The sequence below is a fragment of the Lemur catta genome, chromosome 22, assembly GCF_020740605.2.
Source record: "Lemur catta isolate mLemCat1 chromosome 22, mLemCat1.pri, whole genome shotgun sequence".
NCBI classification, from domain to species: Eukaryota; Metazoa; Chordata; class Mammalia; order Primates; family Lemuridae; genus Lemur; species Lemur catta.
In genome coordinates, this window is record NC_059149.1 from 4,039,760 (window position 1) to 4,064,301 (window position 24,542).

At 49.8% G+C, this 24,542-nt stretch overlaps 1 protein-coding gene and 1 pseudogene across 1 annotated transcript; one reads left to right on the forward strand and one right to left on the reverse strand.

Moving 5' to 3' along the window:
- The first annotated feature begins 323 nt into the window (after positions 1–323).
- LOC123626412 lies at positions 324–1,687 on the forward strand (annotated as a pseudogene).
- A 985-nt stretch (positions 1,688–2,672) lies between these two features.
- Positions 2,673–14,161, reverse strand: LOC123626721 (rod cGMP-specific 3',5'-cyclic phosphodiesterase subunit beta-like). Its single transcript, XM_045535955.1, is given in 20 exon segments — positions 2,673–2,734; positions 3,562–3,716; positions 3,718–3,758; positions 4,462–4,548; positions 5,249–5,323; positions 5,592–5,643; positions 6,547–6,654; positions 6,872–6,972; positions 7,556–7,643; positions 7,892–8,001; positions 8,296–8,324; positions 8,327–8,402; positions 9,085–9,231; positions 10,280–10,345; positions 10,963–11,010; positions 11,097–11,286; positions 12,074–12,201; positions 12,698–12,775; positions 12,861–13,001; positions 13,829–14,161. Coding segments are annotated over 20 exon segments (2,115 nt in total).
- Positions 14,162–24,542: the final 10,381 nt, after the last annotated feature.

Here is a 24,542-nt window from a genome sequence, read left to right on the forward strand (position 1 = left end):
TCAGACATATCTGTAATAAAATTATTTATCAGAAATTCACATTTGACTGCATTTTGTATTCAACCTGGCAACTCCAGAAAGGAACACAGACATACAGACACCCTGGTTTTAGCCTAGTGAGACCCATTTTGGTGTACTCACCTCTGCAACTGTAAAAGAAGAAATTCTCACGTGTGAGTTTACAACAATTTGTGGTAATTTCTATCAACAGCAATAGGAAACTAATAAAATACTCTGGTGCGCATTTGCTCCCTGGCTTTCCGGCCCTTGGGCCTTCCTCTCCAACACTTGAGTTGTGCTTCCGGTGGGAAGATCGGGGCAAGATGGTGCCGCTGGTGTAGGTGTCTCTGCTCAGCAAGGTGAACCAGGCTTCAGGGCCGCTGCCCGGTACTGGACGCCCTCGCGTCCTGCCCCGCCCGGCCTGCGACGCCCGCCCCCTGCCCCTGTCCTCCTGCCCAGCGTCCCCCGCGCTGACTGCCCCCTCCCACTGCTCTCTCCTGCAGCTTAGCCGCTACTCCGCCCTGTTTCTCGGCGTGGCCTACGGAGCCACAAGCTACAGCAGGTGACGGTGGGGCCAGGGCCGGGGTCTGCTCGGCTTCCCTGTGGGACTCCCAGTGCCATTTAGTGAATCTCAGGGCAGAAAGGGGACAGGGGCGGGTGCCAGGCTGCAGGACACATCCTCCGTCCTAGACCTGCAGAGGCGCTAGTGGACTTGGCCCCCGGGGCACAGTAGGGTTGACTTGAGATCAGTTTACCCACAGTGCAGGCTTCCGAGGCCCAGGCGGGGACTGGAAGGCGCCTGGTTCTTGATGCAAGCTGGCACTGCGCGGGTGTTGGAGTGCCGAGGTCTGACGGGAGGCTGGTGGACCTCCGAGGGCTGGCAGAGGACCTAGGGAGCAAGTGCGTGAGGGGTGGGCCGCAGGGACCCTGTAGCTTCTGGGTTGGGCTCTTTTTGGGATCAGGATCAGGCCTTGGGCTGCACTGAGGTAAAGGAGAGTAGACAGCAGGTGTATCTGGTTCACAGCATCCCTGAAGACACCTTGACCTGTGGACTCAGTTCCTTTTATGCGGCGTTTTCAGTGAATTGAACACCCCCCCCAACAGGTTACCTAAAACCCCGGGCTGAAGAGGAGAGGAGGATAGCAGCAGAGGAAAAACAGAAGCAGGATGAGCTGAATCGGATTGCCAGAGAACTGGCAGAAGGTACTTGTGTCACTGGCTCTTCATTGTCCCCTCCCAAGTTTTCAGGAAAAGTAGCTGGTCTCCAAGTGAGTCCCCTATTTGAGGGTGGGGCCGCCTCTCCTTTTGTCTAGCAGCGGCCCAGTGTGAAGAAGAGTGCTTGGGTTCTCCTTTGTGGAGGAGGCAGCGGAACGGGTCTTGGTGACAGTCAGTCTTTGTTGAGGCCCAGGCCACACGCTGCCCATGTGAGGCCACTTTACCCCCACTTAGAGGCCGTGAGGTGAACACACTTTCCCGCTGACGCCCTCCGCAGAGGCAGGTCCGGGTGTGCAGGGTTAAGGAGACGAAGGAGGACAGTTTGATTAGGGCGCGGCTGAGTTCTGCTGGAGTTAGATGTTGGATCATTTAACGCCTGGAAATCTGAAGTCCTTTCCAGTTGCCTAAGACTGTAACAATGTGTGTACTTTCTCTCTAACTTTCAGCCCGAGAGGACAGCATGTTAAGGTGAGCAGCCTGTGCCAGCCTGCTTTGCTCCAGAGCAGCAGAGGATGAATAAAGCTTCCTGTGTTGTGTGACTCTCTACTGGTGTCAGTTGTCTTGATTTACTGGACTCAAGCTCGGCAGTTGTACCCTGTCTTCGAGGTTTGTTTGGGGTGGAGGATGGGGAGGGGGTTTCAAAAGAACTAATTGGCGTTACCAGTCATGGACCCAAAATGTATTCCACAAACAGCGAGAAGTGCAGAAACCTGTTGCTTCTTCTGTCTGGGGCATCTAGCAGGCCAGACCCCCAGGTGGGCTTTGGCCCTCTGTCCCCTCCTCATAGATCCTCCCTTTGATCCCGGGAGGTGGCCAGGTCAGACTTAAGACTGAAATCCAGGGATGCGGCCTCCTGAGGACGAGGTCAAGTGCTGCCTGAGCTGTTCAGAGAGGCAGGGCCTGTGCTACCTGTCATCCCAGCACCTGCTGGCTGTGAGCCTGTCAGCCCCTTGCTCTGGTGGTTTGGGATGGAAAAGGCGATGCTGCTGTGAATACTTCCCAGCTGTGTGCCTTGAGCAAACTTCTAGGCCTTGAGCCCCAGTTCCGTTTGTAAAATGAGTTCGTTTGCCTATGGGAAGAGAAAATGGGAAGCCCTACAAGTGTTTTAAAGCCTTGTGCTTGGTTAGGGTGAGGTTTGAGTGAGGAGGTGACATGTGCCCCCCCGAGCTCAGTGGGTTGGTATCCAGAGGGACACAGTTCACAGAGCTTTTCAGAGATCTCCTGGTGGTAACTACTACACATCCACAAAATGGATGAGTAATGTAGCCTACACTGTAAATTATTCATAGTTCGCTTTATAAAAACACAAACCTTAACAAACTCCCAAAATATCCAAAGTTATCTTCAGTCATTTCCTTGGGCTTCCTAACCTCTTGTACCGAACTGCCACAGGCAGGGCCCAAGGCCTAGTGTATGAGTGGAGTGTGGGAGCCATCGGGTCCCCACGGGACTGGCGCTCACAGGAGGCAGCAGGTTGAAGACTTGGCTGCTGGGCCACCATTGCAAATTTCTGTGCCCACTGCAAGAGAGGACAAGACGGAGAGTGAGAACCATGCACTGGCTGCACCAACCCAGTGTCTTCCCCTCTACTCCCTGTGTCCTCTGCCAGCCCCTGTAGGAGAAAGGACAGAGCCTGGGTCTGTGACCAGAGCAAGCCGATTAGCCGGGGCTGAGCCTGCCTCAGTGCTCTAGCCCTGCTGACGCTGTGCCCGGGTTACTCAGTCCTGGCCTCCCACAGCCCTGGCCGCCTTGTTTACGGGGTCCTGTCGATAGTGTAGGATCGCAGGGAATAACAAGCAAAACCCCAGAGCTAGGTGGTGGAGCACAGGCCACACCACGGCCACGACGTCACTGGGGTTCTAATTTGGGGTACACTGACTTGTTACAACTGAGTCCCGTTCCCATAATGTAGGGTGAGGAGGTAAGTGCTCTGCACACAGTATAGGACTTTTTAAAATCACAGCGTGCCTACTTTCTGTTTTTTTTTGTTGTTGCTGATGTTTGGTTTTAGGATTGCTGTTTTGTTTCTGAGGGTGGCGTGGGAGGAGGGGCAGCTTTCTGAGTTACTGGATGGTGGAAGGAGTGGGCTGCTAAGCGGCCAGTGGGCTTTCCTATTGTCAAGGAAAGAACCCAGGTGCATCCTTAGGAGAAACGGGAGTGCCCTGGCCAGGAGCGCGAGGACAGCCTTCACTCGGGGTCTGCTAACCCGGTGGAGGCGGCGTCCCCTCTCCGTGGGACGCGGCCTCCCCACCACGGCTCCTGCAGTGGGAACCCGAGTGGGCCGGCGACAGGGCTGTCTGAAGGAATCTGCTCTGTCCCGTGACTCTCTGCCTCGGCACCCGCTACCCGGGAGGTCCGGCGGTGCCGCCCCGCGGGCCGGGCCGGGAGCGCAGCCCCTTCTCGGTGGCTGCTCCTCCTCCTCCTCCTCCTCCCCCTCCAGGGCCTTCGCCTTGGCCTCGCACTCCTCGGCCGGCGCCTCCGCTCCCTCCTGCCGCTCTGCAGCCGTTCAGACACGGCGGGATCGCTCCGTGGAAACGGGCGAACTCCTGGAGGGAACGGAGAAGTCGCTTCCCCTGCCCCGCTCGCCCGTGGGGACCAGCAGGAGGGAGAGCCACTGAGATGGCAAAGCCCTGAAAAGGGGCAGGAGCTCAGGGTCTGTGTTCCCGACGTTAGGACGGGGAGCTTTGGGGCGCGGCCGCTCACGGTGCGGACAGTGTGGGCAGCGAGGACATCCGCGACCAGAGGAGAAAACGCCGCCTGCAGGGCCGGGGGGCAGGATGGAGGGAGGGTGGCGAACGCGGGCGGAAGCACACGGGAGCACGGGCGGCCCTGCGGCCCCCTTCCGTCTCGCACACACAGGCACACGTCAACGAGACACGTCACCGATCACACGGGGACACGGCGCGGATGGAGTCGGGGACGGCAGTGGGGCCGGTGCCCTGTGCAGGGGCTGTGACTTGTGGCCACTTCTGGACCGAACGTTCCCCTGGTCCCGCCCTCCTCCAGAGGGGCACAGCCCAGTCGGGGACAACTTCCCGGAGAACCAGCTTAACGTCCTCCTCACAGTGTGGGGCTGTCACCACAGAGCACACCCAGAGAGGCGCAGCTCTTGTGGGGCCAGGGTGTCGTGGGGCATCACACAGGGGGCTCTGCAGTTGGACCCCTGCCTCAGTGTGTGCCCCCAGCTCCTGCCCTGTGTCCTTGTGGGGCCAAATGGCAGATGAACATGGAACACCTCCGTGCCACACACTTGGACAGGAATGTGCACACGAAGTCGATGGAGCCAACCTGCAGCTTGGGGAGCTCTGCTGCCTTGTTCCTGTCCATCATAGGCTGTAGGGGAAGCAGATGAGGGTCATAAGCCCCTCAGCCCCTGGGGACCTCGCCTAGCCCCCAACTCCACAGCTCTGAGCAGTTCGCTCCCAGAGACACAAAAGAGCAGAGCCCAAGGTTGGAGACGGAGCCTGGCCCAGGTGGCCAATCCTGCCTGACAGACGCTGGCCCTTGGAAGCAAAAAGCCACGATGACCCCACGGCCGGCTGTCGGTGGCGGCTCCTCTGCACATCCCTCCTGGGCTGCAGTCAGTCCAGCCTTGGGGCCCCGGCGGGCAGCAGCCCTCGCCCGCGGTGCTGGCGGTGTCCCCTGAGCTGCGATGCTGACGTGAAGACCCCGGTGTGGCCCGGCTCACCGTGGCGTGGGCCCTGCACGCCCTGCCAGGGGCCTCCCTGGAGCGGACCCTGGTCCAGCTGGGCTTCCCGGCAGAGCCGTCTGGACCCACACAGGGGCCCTGGCTCTTCCAGTTCGACGACTCTCATCTCTGCTTGGGCATCACCCCAGCCCTGCTTTTCCCATGTTTACCCAGGTCCTGAGCCCCCTAAACTCATGTCACACGGCCTCACAAAGTGAGATTAAGACTCAGGACCCCAGAAGCCCTGGGGTCCCGGCTGCCACTGAGGCAGGCCGGAAGCTCCTGAGGACCATGATGTGGTCTCAACTCCCTGTTGGGGTGGGAGATTCTGGAAGCAGCACTCACAATGGGCTGCTGATCCAAGACTGTCCTTACCAAGTCACCTTGTTCCCAGAACTCAGCGGCCACCAGAAGAGCAACCTGGAGGGCACACAGAGGCAGTCATCAGTGGGTTCCGTGCTGGTCAGAAGGCTCCGGGCCTCATCTTCTCTGCCCCAGACTCTGGGGTCCCACCACTCAGGGCTTTGGGCCGCTCTTGAGCACGGGGGCGGGGGGCACTTCCCATGTTGCCTCCCCGGCCAGGTCTGGAGGCAGCCCTCAGCGTTACTTGTAAGCCCCCATCTGGGCTGCCCCAGATGCAGCCTCTCAAGGCTCTGAGAGGCGTTAATTCCGGGTCAGCGTGGCCTGCTTGAGCACTAACCTTGATGGCAGACAGGTCACAGGCCGTCATCATCATGGCCCTGCAGACAGACAGACCCAGTCACCAGTATTAACTGGACACCTTCTGAGTGCAGGCAGTTTTTATATATTTTCTTATATGTAAGACAAGCCTAGGCAGACGTTAGCTCTGAATCAACATTTTTTTTGGTGAAGTAGATGTGTTAGAGCCGGTACCCTTGGCCCCGGGAACAGAAAGAGTCACTGAGGCTGCAAAAGGCAAAGGAGTTTTATTTACTAGCTCGAGCTAGGGTCCAAGCCCCGAGCACCAACGCCGTGGTCTCTTTCATGAGCAGGGACCCCACACAGCGGGGGTGCATGTCTTTTATACTCTTTCCTGGAGCCCGTTGTAGATAAGAGATTCCCCCCCCTCCCCAGGGCTCCAGGAACATACGCATACTCCCTGCGCAAGCTGTTCATGCGCTGATGACGCCTTGGCCTTGGTCTTTTTTTTTTATCAGGAAGTTTCTTGCAGTTGTTTTTTTTTTTTACATTGGAACATGTTTTTAGCTCTTATCGTAACCAAGCATTAAGCAAGCAAGCCTTGTTTACAGAAGCGAAATTTGGCTGTTAGCTAAAAGCAAAAACAAGTCACCATCATATAAGCTAAAATATTGTTTTAGTTCTGCCCTACAGATGAAGAAATGGAACCTCAGGAAATAAAGTGAATGATTGCTGAAGGCCCCAGACCAAGAAGATGGCCTGTCTGCCCCCCGAAGTCCTGCACTTTCTCCCCTGAAAATGGGAAGTGAGTAGGGGGGGTGTTTGTTTCGAGGCATCAGGAGGCTACTGAGAGATGTGCTGCTCTAGTGCCAGAGATCCGGGGGCCGGGCTCTTCTAGCTTGTCTGGGGGAAGGGTCTCAGGATCAAACCGCTGACGGGCGGGTGCGGCTCGTGCTCTGCAGGGGCTGAGCCCTGCCACTCACATGACAATCTCCTTCCGCGTTGTCTCCAGGGACAGGTACTCCACCCAGCTCTTCTTGTCCTCATATTTCTTGGGCTCGTCCACGATCTTCTGGAACATCATCCTCTTCCTGAACCCCAAGAACAAGGGAGGGCACAGATGGGAGCAAGTGGAGGGCACCCTCCCCGCACCCCTGCAGGAGAGGCTGGAGGCTGGAATCCAGGCCCCTCTGCACCAGGAGCGGGCCCCTCCCCTGGCTGTGCTGCCTGAGCCTCAGGCCCAGACTCCCCCGCCTGCCCCTCGAGGCTCCCTGTCCTGGCCCCCACGCCCTCAGGAAGGGTGCCCACTTGAAACAGAGCGCCAGGTCTGTTGCAGTGATGGCAATGTCCATGAGGTGGATCACGTGCTCATGCTGACGTCGCTTCAGGTTCTGGTAAGTGTTCAAGCTCTGCAGGAGGCCGCTTGGTCAGTCACAGGGCTGTGCCCAGGGCCATCGGGGTCCCCCCAGTCATCTCAGGCCACCAGGACCCAGCCCCTCCCACTCCTGGGTGGCCTGTCTGTGCCTTTCAAGCCCGGCCCTTGGGCCCTTGGCAGGTCGATCCTGTTCCTCTGCAGCCAGGACGGCCCTGCCAGCACCTCCCTCGGGGTGTCCACCCCTCTCCCGGCAGCTTCTACCTTGTGGTCATCACAGACCACAGCTCGGGGTGCGGAGGGAGGGGTGGCTGGTGTCCTGGTTCCTTGGGAACCACCCCGCTCAGCCACCCCTTGCTCAAAATCCAGCCATCCCATTGAGGCGTCTTCCCCCCCCAGGCAGCCCCGGACCCCTGCCTCCTCGGAGCCCACCCCGCCCCATGATGGGGATGTTTCCAAACTCAGCTCTAGCCCTGGGGCTCCTCACACAGCCCACTGGGGTTCTCCTGCTGCCAGAGCCGGGCCCAGCCCCTCCGGCTTCAGCCCCAGGTCCGAGCACCGGCTCCAAACACCGGCTCTTCAGGACACAGCCGCATGGTACCCAAGAGCAAGACGCAAACCTCCTCCGAGAGCAGGAACTTCCCAAACCCCAGGTGGTGGCGTTCCAAAATTAAAGAGCCACGGAGCTTGGCTAAGGGATTCTGGGACCTGTTACAGATTTCACTAAAAAACAAATGAATGGTTAGAAGAGCAGCTGAGAGGCAGTGGGGGTTAGGGGCCAATGCTGGGTGCCCCGCTGGGGTGAGGGCACCCCTAGGTCCCCAGGGGCTGCAGCTCCTATAGCAGACCCCACTTTGTGCATCATCGCTACTGGGGTGCTCAGATTCATGCCAAGGGTGCGGAGGTGAGCTATTGCTATCCCATGTGCTGCCCGCGTGCCCCAGCACGGAGCCTACTTCATCTGGTACAGGTTGTTGGTGACGCGGTGGTTGATGTCATGGCACAGACTGGCTGTCACCATGGTGAAGGCCTCCACGTCCATGTAGTAGCCCTTCAGCTTGCCCGTCTGCAGAGACAGGACCTCCCCTGCCCATGTGCCCTGGCTCCAGTGGGGGACAGGGGTGGGGGTCGGGGTGCTGGGCCTGAGTCTTCTCCCCTCCCCCTGGGTGCCCTCGCCTGTGGCCAGGCTGGCGTGTGCAGTCAGTGGGTGTTGGCCTCCTCCAATCCCTCTGCCCTTGAAAGGCCCGTCTCTCGCTCTTGCGGCATGTGGGGCACTACCTGTGGCACCAGGAGGGGCTGCACAACCCTGGTCATGCAGGAGGCCTGACAGGGAGACCCTTCTCAAGTCCCGGCCATGCACCATGAGCAACGTGAACATTGTTGGGCCACGTTGAAGCCATGCCACCAGTTGTGGTAGTTGATTCTCCAGAACCCTTTGCTGATAGAGAACAGGAACCGCACGAGGACCTGAGGGAGCCGAGAGGACACGTGGGCCCTGGCGCCAGGTGGAAGTCCCACAAAGCCTCATGTGCTGATGGCTCTGTGGTGGAAGCCCTGCTTTGAGTCCATCATCCCCATGCCCTGTCTCCTAGACCCCCATGACCTTCCCTGTCCCCCCGTTCACTGCTGGCCGTTTTCAGCCTTCATGGTGGGGAGTGCCATGTCAGGCACCTGTGAGGTGGAGCTGGGCAGGGCAGAATCCCATCACCCACTCAGCAGTCCTCCCACCAATCCATCCTTCCTTCCATCCATCATTCTATCCATCCACCCATCCACTCATTCATCAGTTCACCCTCTCACCCATCCATCACCCATACATCCACATAACCATCCACTTACTCATCTACTCATCCATTCATCCACCCATCCACTTTTCGTTCCTTCCTTCCTTCCATGCACTCATTCATCCATCTGTTCATCTAACCATGTGCTCCTCCATCTCATTGTTTATTTTAGGCATACTTGCTGCATGTATTTTACCTCTTCTATGATGAACATGTCTGCCCCCCAAACTTCATGTGGGACCTGGGAGACCCCAAACAACCCCCTCACCTCCTGCCTGGGGGATCCAGAACCCCCTACCACATCCCCATCCCCACATCCTGGGGGATTTAGGACTCCGCCTATGTCCCTCTGTCACGTCACCCACCTCCTGGGGGATCTGGAACTTGCGGACCATGCCCAGCTCGTAGTACATCTGGATGCCACATTTGACCAACTCCAGTTCTGTGCACTCCAGGTCAGAGAAGTGGAACTCATAGATGTCAAACTTCCTGGGCCTCGGCAGCTCTTCCTTCTGTGGGAGAGACCTTGGGTTGAGGGAGGCAGGCCCATGGCAGCCCTCACTTGTTCTTCCACCTTTCTCCTCTCTGAAGCCCCTGTCCAGCTGCAGATGCCCGGGCATCTCTGCTGGCATCTGTCCTCCCACTTGGTCCAGCCTGGAGCCCAGGACCCTCACATCCCTGCCAGTTCAGGCCATGCTCCCCTCTCCTCCCACCCTGTGGCCCAACAGTGAGGACTGTGCCCAGCTAGGCAGACAGAGTAACGGTGGGGAGACAAACAAGCAAACACAAAGGGATGTACCTACAAAGAGATGCAGACACATGTGGATACACAACCACACCTGTGAACACACAGGCACACCCATGGATACACAGGCACATGTGTGCAGACTCACGTCACACAGACACATGCACACAGCCACACAGTAAAGCAGATGAGTGACTTTCAGAACCTGCCAAGCACATTTACACGCTCAAAGGCCTCCTATGGAGGACTGGCGGCCCCTGGGTGACTCTGGCTGCATCGTGCAGGCAGGCGCAGGGTGATGGAGACACCGTATCACTGCCGAGTTACCAAGTGATGGTCTCTGGGAGACGCACAAGCACACGTCCACGGGCACCATGTGCACACACACGCACACACACACACACACACACACACACACACACTGGGTGTTGTGGGCTCCTGGGCACGCCCGTAGCAGGGATGATACGCATGGACATGTAGTTCAAGCCCTGCCCACAGAAACGAAGCACAGATGGTTCTGGGAAAGCACAGAAGCAACAGGTGGACACGGAGGTGCACACAGCAGTGCAGACGTCGAGTTACATCGTCAGCCGGACAAACACACTCAGACACGCTGGGGGAGACTGAAAGCCAGGACGATGTAGACACACACGTGAGACACGTACACACATGTGAATGCACACGCAGACAGCAGCCAACACCACAGGATGACGCTGTGTGTGCCAAGCACCTCTGAGCTCAGAGAAAGGAGAACTGTCCCCTCCCACCTCAGGGGTGGCCAGTCTCCCTGCGAGGGGTGGGAGCGGGACCCTCACCAAGATCGACCCGAGCTCGTCCTCATCGCAGTCAGCAGGCTCCTTCCCCAGGCGCCCCCTGGTTGGCTAACAGAGAAGAAAGATGTGTCCTGAGGCAGCCACAGCATCACCTCTGCCCTCGTGTGTGGGCCGGAGTGACATCTGCGTACTAACAGTCAGCTTTTCCCTTGCCAAGGCCCAGTGACCTCTGGTTCTAGAGACAATGGTAATGTGTGTGTGGCAGCTCACTTTCCTGTGTGTTCCTGTGTCCTGGGCCCTGTTCTAAGCCAACCACATGTATGACTGATGGAATCTCCCAGGACGGACCAGGAAGCTGAGGAGACTGGGGCATATGTAGTAGACTCGAACCCTCAATGGGGCCCTGCCTGGCCCAGCTGAGCCCGGCCCGCATCAACTGAGAGCAGCCGAGATTAGCCAAGACCAGCTGAGCCCAGCCAAGATCAGCCAGGATCACGTGGCTGCAGCAAAGACCACCTGAACCCAGCTGAGCTCAGTGACGCTCAGCCAAGACCCTCTGGGCCCCGCTGGCCTGCAGACCTATGAGCATGAAACATGTGCTTCTCGTTGTCACTGAGACTTCGCGGTTGTTTATGCGGCAAAAACTAATTCAGGTCATCATTTCTGCACCAAAATATCTTCTTGCCCAAGTAAAATACAGTTTCTCTCAAGGAATGGACAGGTACCTGAAATTGGAACACTTCATCAGCGGAGGCATTCGTGTTGTTACGAATCTGAGAACGGATCAGAAACACGACTTCGCCTCAAGCAGCTGAAGGTATAATGTGATTCTATGACGGACTCTCCCTCCCAGTCTCACTGGCAAGGGGCGAACTTGGAAGCTGGCAAAGCGCAGCAGCTGAGGGCTGGCTGCGGCACAGGGAGACAGGCAGGGAGGCACCAGGCCAGGGCAGGGCCGCGGCCCAGACAGCACGGGACTCACAAAGCCACTTTCTGCCACGCAGGGCGGAAGGCCGCTGGCCAGGGCCCAGTGGGCGGCCGGTGGAGTGCTGCGGGGAGAGCAGAGGGTCAGAGGACCAGCGCCCAGGTTGTCAGACACACACATGGAGACCTGGCACAGTGCGGGAACCCTGACGTTTGTTCCTTCCTCTGGGCTCCAGGTGGGAGCAGGAGTCGTGGAGGTGGCGAGCACTTGAGCAGGGCCTGAGGCTTGGCGATGTCTGGGCTGCCTCATCTCCCAGTGCTCTGCCGTGCCAGGGCCCTCACTCTGCAGGAGCCCTCGCCCCCTCCTGGGGACCCCAAGGCTGCAGCTGCCTCCTGGGACTCACATAGTCACCTGTCCTGCAGTCCTGGCCCTGACTTGCATTCCAGCCTGGCACTTGGGTCCCAGTGCTGTCTGGGGCCTAGGGCCAGGGTCGTGACAGGCTTGTGGGGTCATGGCCCCACGGCCACACAGCGGCAGGGCTGGACGGGCTGACCACCTTGCCCAGTCTGTCTAGGCTGGAGTCCCGCCCTGACCTCGGGACTGGACACCCCTCCTCTCCCAGCCCCACAGGGGGTGCAATGCCAGGCCTCCCCGCTAGAGGCTCCACTTGTCTGGGTGGGGCTGGACGAGCCAAGGCAAGACCCTGAAGGTCTCCAAGTTCAGTTGCTGCCGATGGGGCCACTGGACAGTGCACCTGGACCTTGGCCATCCACTCTGGAGGTCCCCAGTGTGTCAGCTCCCCCCTCCCTCCCCACTGTCTCCCAGAACACTGAGTCAGCCTCCTCCTCCCTACCCTGCTCCAGGACACCCACAGCACAGGGAGCAGCCCAGGCCAGCCGGGCACTGCTGACCCCACTGTGGTCCTGAAGCCACGCCTGGGGCTGAGGGTGTCCCTCCTGCGGGGACGCCTATTGTGAAGCCTGGCACTTACGGAATGACTTTGGAGGATGTAGTCAATGACTTTGTAGAAGATGATTTCCTAGAAATACACACATTGGTTCTGGGGCTCCCAGCCACGCAAGAGACCCCAGGTTCCCTGCTCCCCACAAACACACAGTTACACACGACCACACACTCACATGTAATTACACACATGCACAACAGATGTATCCACCATGCATGTTTTACAAGTACATACTCACACATACACCCACACACATGCACATTATGGGCACACATGCTGGTACCCATGGGGCATGCTTCGTGCACTCTGATTTGGATCCATCCCCCTCTGGGTCCCACATAACCCCACGCTCAAACTGGGCCCATACTCCTGCACACATGTGCACACATGCACACACGCCTGTTCACAAGTTCCCGCATGGGGAGATGTTATGATGATCGTGGATGGGGCACCAGGAGCCTGGGCAAGCAGAACATTTGCTGGCGACCTTGTTTGGGGGCCACCCTCTCCCACCCTGGAGCCGGAGCCAGGGAGCCACAGTGTGCAGCTGGCCCTAGCCAGCCACCAAGACTTACGTGGCCGTTGGCGTGCATGGGCCTGAGTACGGCTGGGATTCTCCCATGAGCACAGGCCACACATCAAAGAATTCCTGGGCAGAGGAGAAGAGAGTGAGGTGGTCAGGGCAGGCGCCGAGCCTGGTGGGCGGGAGGGCCCCTGAAAGCCTGAGGCCTCACCTTCTCCTTGGTCATGTCCAGGAGGCCCACCGAGTATCGGTCACAGTTCAGATAGGCCCGCACGGTGTAGAAGGCCTTGTGGAATTGCCTCTCGATGTCTGTCAGCTCCTCAAACACCTTGTTGGCTGACCACAGCAGCACCTGGAGGGGGTGGCACACCTGTGAGCCTGTGGCCACACTTACATGCCCACACCTGCCTGACCACACCTGGGAGGGAGCGACAGACGCTGTGCCCCAGGGTTTCCTCTGAGCACATGACAACCTACTTCCTGACCCAGGGGACCTGGGCATGTGCGGGACAGTGAGGCCTCCAGACTTTGGCTGCATCCCTGCCACTCACGGCCAGTGCTGGCCTCGTGCTCGGGTAACTTGGGTAGCAATCAATTGCTTTGATCGCCAAGACCTGGCCAGAGATTCCTCCGACTGGCTGTTGGGTGACAGCTTGTGACAAGCTGTGGCTTGTGGATATGAATTCATTGTTTTCCGGACTTCAGGCTCTCTGCGGCCCCAGCAAAGAGAGTCTGAGAGTGACGATTTGGTGGCATGCCCATGGGGTCCTGGACAGACCCTGACTGAACTCAAACATCCCTCCCCACGGGCCCCTGGTGGTGGGTCAGTGCCGCTGCCAGGCTCGGACTAGCCCCCTGGCCCACACCCCGAGCCCGGGCCACTTCTCTCTTTCCTCAGTCACCGCCCAAGACAGGCCCCACTGTTGCCAGGTGTCTCCTGCCTGCCTGGGGCCAGGCCCTCCTCTCACAGGCAGGGATGGCTCCTGGAGCCTCAACTTCCCCTAGACCTCCCTGCAGGAGGCAGCCCCCTCCCTGTGTGCGCCCTGCCTTCCCGCAGGTGCGCACTGGCCCCACCCGAGCGTGATGACTTGGCCTCTGGCTCCCTCTCTCCACCCCCAGGAGACATCAGTGCCAGGATGAATCCCAACACGCCCAGACTCCCTGCATCTTCATCTTCACATCGGCAGACCCTGGCTGGGCATCTCCACCCTCGGACACTCGGTGCCTGCAACGCTGGGCTGCGGACTGCCAGGGCCCCCTGTGCCTCCAGCACTCATCCCTGCCCCCTCCCCCACTGGGCCTCCGTACAGCCCCACCCTTCACTGCCCGGCTAGCGTGCCCAGCCTCCAGAGTGACCCTCCGCTGCCTTCCCTCCATCCTGCGCAGCATTCTGCCACCAGCAACCTCCAGAATGAAAGAAACACGAATTTCTACACCATCGACGGGCAACGGATAGAAAGATCCAAAAGCCACCTGACTCCAAATCCACGTGGCACACACCACGCCCACCATGCAGGTAGGAGGCAGCACAGAGGAGGTGCTGTGGCCACCTCTACTTTCCTGTGTGGTGCTGGTGCTTGGAGGGTGCACATGGCCAGTCTCTCCTGCTGCCCAAGGCCATGGGAATCTGTAGCTTTTTTTTGGCAATGATTTTATTTTATTTTTATTTACTTTTAATTGATAAAAATTGTGTGTATTTATGGAGTACAGTGTGGTGTTTTGATCTGTGTATACAGTGTAGAAAGATTCAATAAAGCTAAATAACTTATCCATCACCTAACTGACCATTTTTTCATGGCAAGAATGTTGAAAATCTACTCTTTTAGCAATTTTGAAATATACAATACAATCATCCCCTGATGTCCTGGGGGATTGGCTCCAGGACCCTAGGGACACCAAAATTTGTGGATGCTCAAGTCCCTGATATAAAATGGTGTGTCTGCATATGACCTCCCACACACTTTATTATTATTTTTTATTTTTTGAGACAGAGTCTCACTTTGTTGCCCGGGCTAGAGTGCCGTGGCATCAGCCTAGCTCACAGCAACCTCAAACTCTTGGGCTCAAGCGATCCTCCTGCCTCAGCCTCCCGAGTAGCTGGGACTACAGGCATGCATCACCATGCCCAGTTAATTTTTTATATATATATATATTTTTAGTTGTCCAACTAATTTCTTTTTATTTTTCAGTAGAGATGGGGTCTCACTCTTGCTCAGGCTGGTCTCGAACTCTGGAGCTCAAATGATCTTGGCCTCCCAGAGAGCTAGGATTACAGGTGTAAACCACCATGCTCGGCCCCTTCCACGCACTTTAAATCACTTCCAGAGTGCTTATACCTGGAAAGTATACGCTACATGAATAGTTGTTAAATATCTTGTAAAATTTGTATTTTTTTTTCTTTTTTTTAGACAGAGTCTCAGTCTATTGCTTGGGCTGGAGTGCAGTGGTGTCATCATAGCTCACTGCAGCCTCCATCTCCTGCCTCCGGTGACCCTCCTGTCTCAGTAGCTGGGACTACAGTCATGCGCCACCACACCCGGCTAATTTTTCTATTTTTTGTAGAGATGGGGGTCTCACCAGTCTTGCTCAGGCTGATCTCTAATTTGCATTTTTTAAATTATTGTATTGCTATTTTTGTATTTTTTTCCAAATATTTTCCACCTGTGGTTGGTTGAATCTCAGAAATGGAGCCCGTGGACGTACGGCCACTGCACGTCATGGACAGTGGCCACCACGTAGTGCGGCGATCACCAGGGGTGCCCTCCGGGTGGAGACCCTCCTGCTCCCCCAGCCTTGCTCACCGCCTGTCCACTCTCTTTCCGCGGGAGCAGCGCTCTCAGAGTCCGCCCTGAGCGAGGGTCTGCGGATCTGTCTCTCATCTCCCTGGCCCACCCACTCGGTCGCTTCCCCCTCGGCAGCTTCCTCACGTCCAGACCGCGTCCAAGCTCTGTCCTCCCCCCCCCACTGGGGACCAGCCCTTCGGAGGCCCAGCCCCTCCACCCCGTGTCTCCTCCTTCTCCCTGGAGCCCTCCCTGATCTCGCGCAGGAGCCGCAACCCTGCTGTGGCCCCTGACTCGGTCAGATGAGCCCCCGCAGGGTGAGGCGACAGCTGTCCCTGACGTCTCTGAGCACCTGACGTGGGCTCTGGTCCTGCCAGGGCTTTGTCTGCGGTGGAGCATCATGGGGTGGACGTGCCTGCCTGCCTCAGGGAATGGCCGATGGACCTGTCCTCACCCACCTCGCCGGCGCTCAGCGCCTTTCCGACCCCTCCCCACGCATGCCCGACCCCTGGCGCGCCCACACTGCTGCAGGACCTCAGGCTCCATGAGCTCGGGCAGGGCTCAGTTCCACCACTGACTTAGAAAAACAACAGAACTGAATGGCCTACTCGCAGAGCCATGGTGCCTGCTGTCCTGTAACAGCCACATGCCAGGTTTGGACGTGCGGAAACATCAGGCGCATTTTCACTGTGCGCCTGGTCCGCCATGGAGAGCCGGACCCCTCCCTCGCATCCCACGCACACACGGCACTCGCTCCTGGGGCCTCAGGGCCTTTGCACAGGCTGTTTGCCGCCTTCGGAGCCCCCATCCCAGGAGGCCCTCCCTGAGCTCCCCCGACCCAGACTCCCTGCTGCCCCACAGGACCCCATTTGGTACCGACCTCCACGACACCATATCCTTAGTTTTGTTTTGTTCTCATATCCGATACCTAATTAATAGCTGTCACATAATGGGTATTAGAGAGTGTTTAATGAATAAATGAATGGAATATTAGATTTGATTTAAATCCTTTATATTTTCTTTACTTGTTTCCTTGACTTTTACTGTAGATTTTAATACTCTTATTTATTAAAATCTGACTCAAAATCTTTTAGGAAAAAGATGAGGTATGATTGTTATTATACATACACACGTTACACAAATTCTGATTCTCAAGGAAGTTTCACATATGGAAGGATTGAAAATGAAGAAATGTTTCCAATAAAATGAAGCCAATTTTATAACCTGTCCATTATTGATAGGAATGACCAAGGGCTTTACCAAGGAGGAGAATTCAGTTCCTCTGGATCGGAGAAGTTGGTGCAGGTTTTTCTGCCAGACCCTGGTTTTACAGAGTGTGATTTTACCTACAAAACTGGCAAAGAAAACCGAGCTGAAAAACTGATAATTCCTCTAGGAGGCATCTGATAAAACCCCTGGGTATGGTATTTCCCAAAAGGTCTATTCACTAATACTAAATTATCAGGAAATAATATTCACAACATTTAATGTGATGCTAGAATGAGATACTACAGAAACAAAAGGAAACTCCCACCAAATAAATAAATAAAATCCACAAGGTAAAAGAGACACAATAAAAATACAAGTAAAAATACATATGAAGCAAAATGCTGTTTACTTCTGGACAAAAGATGAATGCCTGAGGAAAAACATCAGGAGCCCGAGCTCATTTTATTGGTGAAATAATAAAACTGGATGCAAAGGAGAGCTACAAAAAAGGGAGGGGAGAGTAGGGTAATTGTGAGATGGAGGGAACGTGGCTGATGGATACTCTACGGAGGAGGGTAATTATTATGACTAAGGTAGATTAGGAGGAAAATCAGTGCTAAGCCTGATGAAGGCACAGAACAGGAGGCATTAGAAAGAAATTTATTCATGTGATTAACAGGGAAAGGTTAAGAGCTATGACAGAAAAAACATGTGGGTAATAAATATACTATTCATGAATGTCGTTTTTCTTTTTTCACCAAATGACTGAGAAATTTTAGCCTTTGTTGGATTTGACAAAATGACAAATTTCTTTTTAATTTTTAAGCAAATCACAAACAAAACTCAAGATAAATTTAAAGTCTCATTTTAGAAATGATTAGACTAATTTTCTACGCATTCAAACATGAAGAGGTATGTCATGCTCTATCCTTTCATTCAGACATTTGCAGCTTACATAAACATATTTTATTGTATAGCTAAGATTTAAAAACAAAAAAAAGCTAAATTGAAAATTCCTCAAGTAGAGTGATTACTTCTGTGTGTTTGCTTTTATATTTCCCATATATTCTGGACAGCTGTGAAAGTAGTGACCAGGTCATTCCCAAAACTCTTTTTAGCCACCCTTCCTAAACAGCCGGTGTGAGGAGGGGGGTATGCACTAGAACTACTTTTATACAAAGCATAACCTCACCAGCAGAGGGCTGAGACACCGGTGGAGACAACACACGATTGTTGCCTAGTATTATTTTGCGTAGAAAATTTTAAAAATTTGATGAAACACCCTTTAGATCCTTACTAGTCTTACATGTTAGAAATGTATAACCTCAGGCCTGCCCTAAACCTACTGCATCAAAATCTTCATTTTGAAAGATCCCCAGGTGATTACTATGCACATTAAAATCTGAGAAGCACTGTTTTATCTCTTTGAATTCCCAATCATGACTTAGAAAAGTTTACAAAATAATTAATTTTAGTAGGGCAAGAAGGAGAAGAAAGTCTTCCTTAATCTCTGTTCAAAAGTACCTACTTCGGGTCCTGATCCCGCCAAGGGTTACTCAGGCTACTCACTGAAAAAAAAGGGTTGATTTTTAAAGCATTTTTGTTGTTTACAAAATATTCATCTATCCTGTCTCCCCCACCTTGGATTACACATAGGTATTCACAGAAATTCTTTATGATGCTGTCAGAGAACAGTAAAAACATCCATTTGTTTAAACTGTCTTATATCAAGTTTTCACTTGATGTAGTTATGTTTTAGGAGACATGATTTGAGTTGCAGTATATCTGATTTTGTAAAACACGATTTTAATGAGGTTTTATACTTTGTGGAAAGTATAGAGAAAGACATATATAAACAAGGGGCAAGAAAGTGTGGTTATATAAGTTACTATAAATCTGAGTTGAATAAAAATAGAACTTAAAAAATACTGTGAGTCATACCAGCATCTTCAGACATGCAAATCAAAGAAAGTTCATGTATATTGAACAAATCATGGTTGGAATTAACTTGTTCATCTATTAGTGTTTATAAATCAGCCTTTCTGATTAACAAATAACAGAAATGGTTTTTTCTCTGATGTATTAAAATCTAACTACTTGGATTTTTTTCCAGGTGAAAAGTTAATGAATGATCTTATTTTATAGCATATTGTTATGAAAAACTACTAAATCTTCCTTAAAAGTGAGAGAGCTACAGTTAACCATTGAATGAAAATAATTTATCCCATATTCTGGCTTTTTCAAAAGCAGGCAGTATTAGTATCTCTGTCATCATTTCTAATTATGACACTGTCAATCTAATTGATGATATACATAAAATACTAGAAAGAAATAATTCACTGCAAATAATTATGCAAAAGTCAGCAGCACTAAATATGTGAGTGTTAGAAAATTAGGAGTTTTGAATATAAATTAATTAGAAAGGTGAATGCAACCTAATAGATTGATTGCTAACCCATAGCATTGACTCACTGAGCATGTCCGTAGAATTGAAACGTAAAATGTTAGTTATTTCATGAGCAGATCTATGCTAACGTTTCTTTATAAATTTCGGTATGGGCCACATTTAAGAAGAAAGGCCTGTCATATTTCAGTAGTTAGGAAAATCTTTACCTCAAGAAAGGACTGCAAGTCTTAGAATCCCTGATTTCCACCCCCTTAAGCTCTTTTCCTGAAAAATCTATGTTAATACCGTTTTACTCTGAGGTTCTCAGAGGTAAGTGATGATCTCAGTGAATACTTAAGAAGCCAGATAATTCTTTAGAGAATTACTTTGTCCTCCAGAGAATTCCCACAGTGTACACATATCATTTGGGTGTTCAATATACATTTGCTAAAAGTTACCATTATTGACTTGCTCTTAATAAGACTGAACATGACTAAATACAACTTAGAGTCTTAACAAGGACAACTCCATTTTCTTAGGCAGTTGAAATGTAATTGATTTTTTATGTTTTCCTTGAAAAGATACATTACTAAAAATATTCTTTGTATGTAAGGAATGTTAAATTGAAGATGTTATAATAGAAACACTCCCAGAAATTTATAAACAGGCACTTATACAGGGTTTTTATGCTATATTTGATTAAAGGTTAATTCATATTTATATTGAACCCTGAAAATGCAGTGATTAGACAAGTGATTGAAAAAAATGACAATTCAGATGCCTTAGAAATTTCCATACACGTAACATTTTTAAAGATTGTTATAAGATAAGGAAAATGAATTGGCTGTTCTAGTATGGCAGTTTAAAAGTCATCACAAGAGAATAAAGTTCAACATTTAAAAAATCACTGTCATTAAAGCAATGAGGTTGACAGAATAAACATAAGACGAGTAGAATAGACTACAAAGATAAGGTACAGGGCCAATAGTATATGAGAATTTAATATATCCTAAAGGTGACTTTACTAAGTAATGGGAAAGAGACAGATTACCCAGTAAGTGATGCTGTCTATCTCTTTATATAAGGAAATGTACATTATAAAATATATTACTGGAATAGTAAAGATACAATGTATAAAATGAAATTAAGTACAATTATAATTAATTAAATATTAAGTCATTTAAAAAGTAAGCCTGAGGTGGGAACACTTTTCTAAGCCAGGTATGAAGCCCAAAGTCTTGGGCTTCAAAGCCCAAATTAGACTTTCTAAAATTTAAAACTAACTCCTGGTAAAAAATAAAACAAATAAAAAACAATTTTAAAGCAATTCACTGAGAGAAAATATTTACAATACATTAAAAAAAATCAGTTATTACCTCAAATATACAAAAAGCTCCTAGTCACAAAGAAGAAAAGAAAAACAGTGCAATAGAAGAAAAAATGAGTCATGGATAAGAATAGATAATTCACAGAGTAAGACATAGTAATAATCAGGAGACTTTTAAACAGTTGTTCACCTTTAATCTAATTAAAGAAGTGAAAATGGAAACATCATATAAATTTCATTTGAAATATTTTCTACTAATAAAGTTTCAAAAGTTGCACTGTTACTGAAAATTTAAATTGGAGCACCCACTTTGGAAGATACTTAGCAATATCTATTAATATTTTTTAAATGTGATGCTCAGTAAATACACTTTTAAGATCTAGCCTAAAAAACAGAAAGAGCAATACACAGGATGTGTGTACAAGGATATTCCATGCATTATTATTTACAATATGAAATGATTGAAAAAAACAGAAATATATAGTGATAGGAGAATAGTGAAGTAAATTGGGTACATTCATTCAATTAAAATATCATGCAATCATCATAGATAATGTACTGATTCATAAAGAAATTCATGATAGAATTGATAATTAAAAAAAGGGGTTCATACATAAAAATGCTTTTTTCAAATGAATGAATATTTAACAGTTTAACTATTGTCTTATAGTGTCTTATATATGTCTTATATAAGACATATATAACTATTGCCTTATATATGTGTGTGTATCTATATAAGTGTCAATATTCTGAAAACATTTATTGTTTGATTCCTCTGAAAGAGGATTAGGAGAAAAGGATGGAAAGGAGGATTGACTTTATATTATCTTGAAGTAGTAAGATTTTGAGGAGATTTTCACTTTTTTTTTTACTAATTTTTACATTCTGGAGACAAATATATGAGTCTCTAGCAACATAAGTTCATTTTCTTTGGAAAAAATATCTTACATCAAATTTATGCCCTCTCAGTATGAACAAAACTATCTATTTTTCAAGAAAGTTTACTGATTTGGATTGAAAAGAAACATTAACTGCCAAGATTTTTGTAATTTTTGTTTTAATTCTAGAAAAAAACAGAAAAGCTGATAAGCTTCGTTAATTCTTTTTCTGCCAGCTTTTGGGAGCTAACCTCTTAGAAGTTCACGCCAGCATGTGCCACCTAGTGGCATATTAAGAACGATATTGCAGTAATTGAAAGACAAAAAACAAAGCATAAAAATCACTTTTCTTGAACTACTATAAAAATCATGAGACACTTATCCAATTTATCAGTAAGAATTTAAATCCTTATACCTCTAATAATAATAATAAATAAATAATATGACAAATAATAGCAATACTAAAAAGCTAACATAAACAGGATTATGATTTATATTTTCAATAATTAATTTATGTTTCTTTTGCCCTATTTGGGTCACCTGCATGTTATGGTATGAGTTGCTTGACATATTTCTCGACTACGGTTGAAGAGTAGTCGGCATCCTTTCCCAGCTGTTTCTAGTTTGCCTTATTAGCGTGGTTTCAAACCTCAGCATGCATCAGAATCACCTGGAGGTCTTGTTAAAATGCAGGCTGGTGGACCACATCCCCAGAGTTTTTGATTCAATAGGTGTGGGTTGGGCCAAAAATTTACATTTTTCACAGGTTCGGAGGGGATGCTGATACTACTGCACCGATGATCACACTTTGAGCATCACTGCTTTGTCATACTGCAGAGACTAGAAAGCAAAAACTACATTTTCCAGATTCCCTTGTAGCTAGGGATCTAGATGTGAGTTAGGTTTCATCAATTACATGTCCTCTCCTGTAATTTGGAGGATGAATGAAAGGCGAGAGCTAATTCCATGCTCCTTTTGGCTATTTTCCGTGGCAAACAAGGGCACAGAGAACAGAGGGTTTTCCACAGTAGCATTCCTGTGTCCAGCTTCCAGCAAAGGTGGTAGCTGGATTGGCATTGTCTTATCAAATGCAAGCTCCATGGAGACTGAGAGGCCTCTGTGGTGGCAGTGGCAGCAGCAGTAGCAGTAGAGGTGGCCTGACTTCAGCTTCCTGTTCCCTGGGGCACAGCTTCAGCAACAAGATTCTCACAGTGGCCTCCAGAGTCCTCTTCTGACTGTGGCAGGGGTGCTATCGTCTCTGGTTGGTCAGTTCTGTGGTGTTTGGGGAATCTTACTTGGAAGCCCAGCATAATCTCTGCTGCTTCCAGCCTTTCAGATAATCTCATAAGCACCTAATTATCCTGCATAAAACATCCAGCTTGGTTTCTGTTTCCTGTAATAAATCCTGACCCAACAGAACACACAAATATGTTAAGGCAATGTTCAAAGTCAGAAATTTCATCTGTGATTCATTCCTTTGTAACCATGAGCACATTGTGCACTTAGTTTCTGTAAATAGACGTGTCTTAGACTAAAAATAGTTTGCCATACTATCTAACAAAAATGTCAAGATATTTAAAATAATAAGGGAAATTTTCTTCAAATCTAACTGCACTCTACTTTGGAAGCTCACTACTTATTATGAAACATGTGCTTTTCCTCAAATGATAAAATCATGGGGCGAAAAGGAATCTCACAGGTTATCTGATCTAATTGCTCTTCCTGCACCCTTTGCCCTTGTATAACAGAGAAAGTAAGTGAAATTCAGAAAACTTAAATGACAGCCTACTCTCAAGTCCAGGTTTTCAAATAGAATTAATATCAGTTAGTTAAAGGATAAATTAGTTACCTGATTTACTGCCAGAAATAGTTTCTACCTTATATACCATCACATTTACATGCTCTCTTTATGTTAACATGTTTCCCATACCTTAGAGTATTCTGCTATGATAGTATAAGGCTGAGTGTGTTATATTAAGTGATAAGAATAGATTACAAGGATAATAGCAATTATATGCACTTTGTAGTTTATGTTATTTTTAAAAATCTTATAAACTCAAGTGATTTTTTTCCCCCAATCCTATGGACAGTAGGTACAGTTTAGGAGTAACAGAATGAAATTCAATTTACATACAGTGTCTATTCATGTAACTGAGGCCCTAGTGAATTTGACTCACACCAAAAAGTTTGTTGAGCTTCTTCAAAGAAAGATACCCTACAAAATAGTCATAGAAATGCAAATTTATTTTTATGCTGTGCTGTATGTATTTCTGGGGGAGAAAAACAGCTATCTTAAATCTTTGGAATCCACACAGGAAAAAAATCAGGAAATGTGAAATTGTCTAAGTCCATTGAATCAGTGTAGTTAGTGTCTATAAGATACCCGTAGGATCAGAAATTATGCGCTCAGGAGAGAAAGCATACTTCTAGAAATCAGAGCTTTGTTCTCCAGGAACCAGTAAAGCTAGTAATCAAAATGAAATAAAGGCACCCGATGAAGATTCCCACAGGTAAAACTGCTTCCTAAGTGGAGGATTGATTGCTCTCAGCTTCTCCTTTTATGTTCATCTTTCTAGCACAAAAGCCCATTCTCTGTGGCATTTCATAATGTTGCTAATGATTTACTGTTGGCAGATGCAGGAGCCTCGAGTGGAGATACACAGAAATAGAGCAATTTTTTTTTAATGTAGGACATAAATAGATTTTAAAATTTTTGTCCCATTACTTTTCCTAGGAAAAAAGAATGCATTTTCTCCATATTTTCTCTGGTTATCTTAAATCTATATGTTTACCTTAATACTTGAATATTATATGTGTTACTGCAGGAAAATTGTGAAAAGACAATTTACTTTGATACTTTCTTATTTCACTTTTCTTTTTCCATTGCCTTAACCACCTGCAGGGTCACTGTCAGGGATGCTATTGTCATTGATATTTACTCAAAATTACACCTCCCTCTGTGGCTCCATTAACATTCTGTTATTCATTGGGGATGATTTTACATTATGTTAGAAGAAAGGGCATCTAATAAACAATTCATACTAAAGTATAAATGTTAGGCAGGGACCAAATCTGCAGGTGGCAGATACAGGCCAGGAGGGCAGTTTCCTAGGCGCAGAGAAGTGGAGGGAGGGAAATGCAGGAAAACACAGCCAACAATAGCAAAGAGGGAACTTGAGGTTTTGAGGTAAACACACCTGTGGAGCTGCAACTTTGTTAAAAGAACACCTGTCAATCTTGTATATCAATTATCTGGTAACATTCCACACCTCCCCTAAGCCCTCCCCAGACCAGGTCGATAAAAGGAAACTAC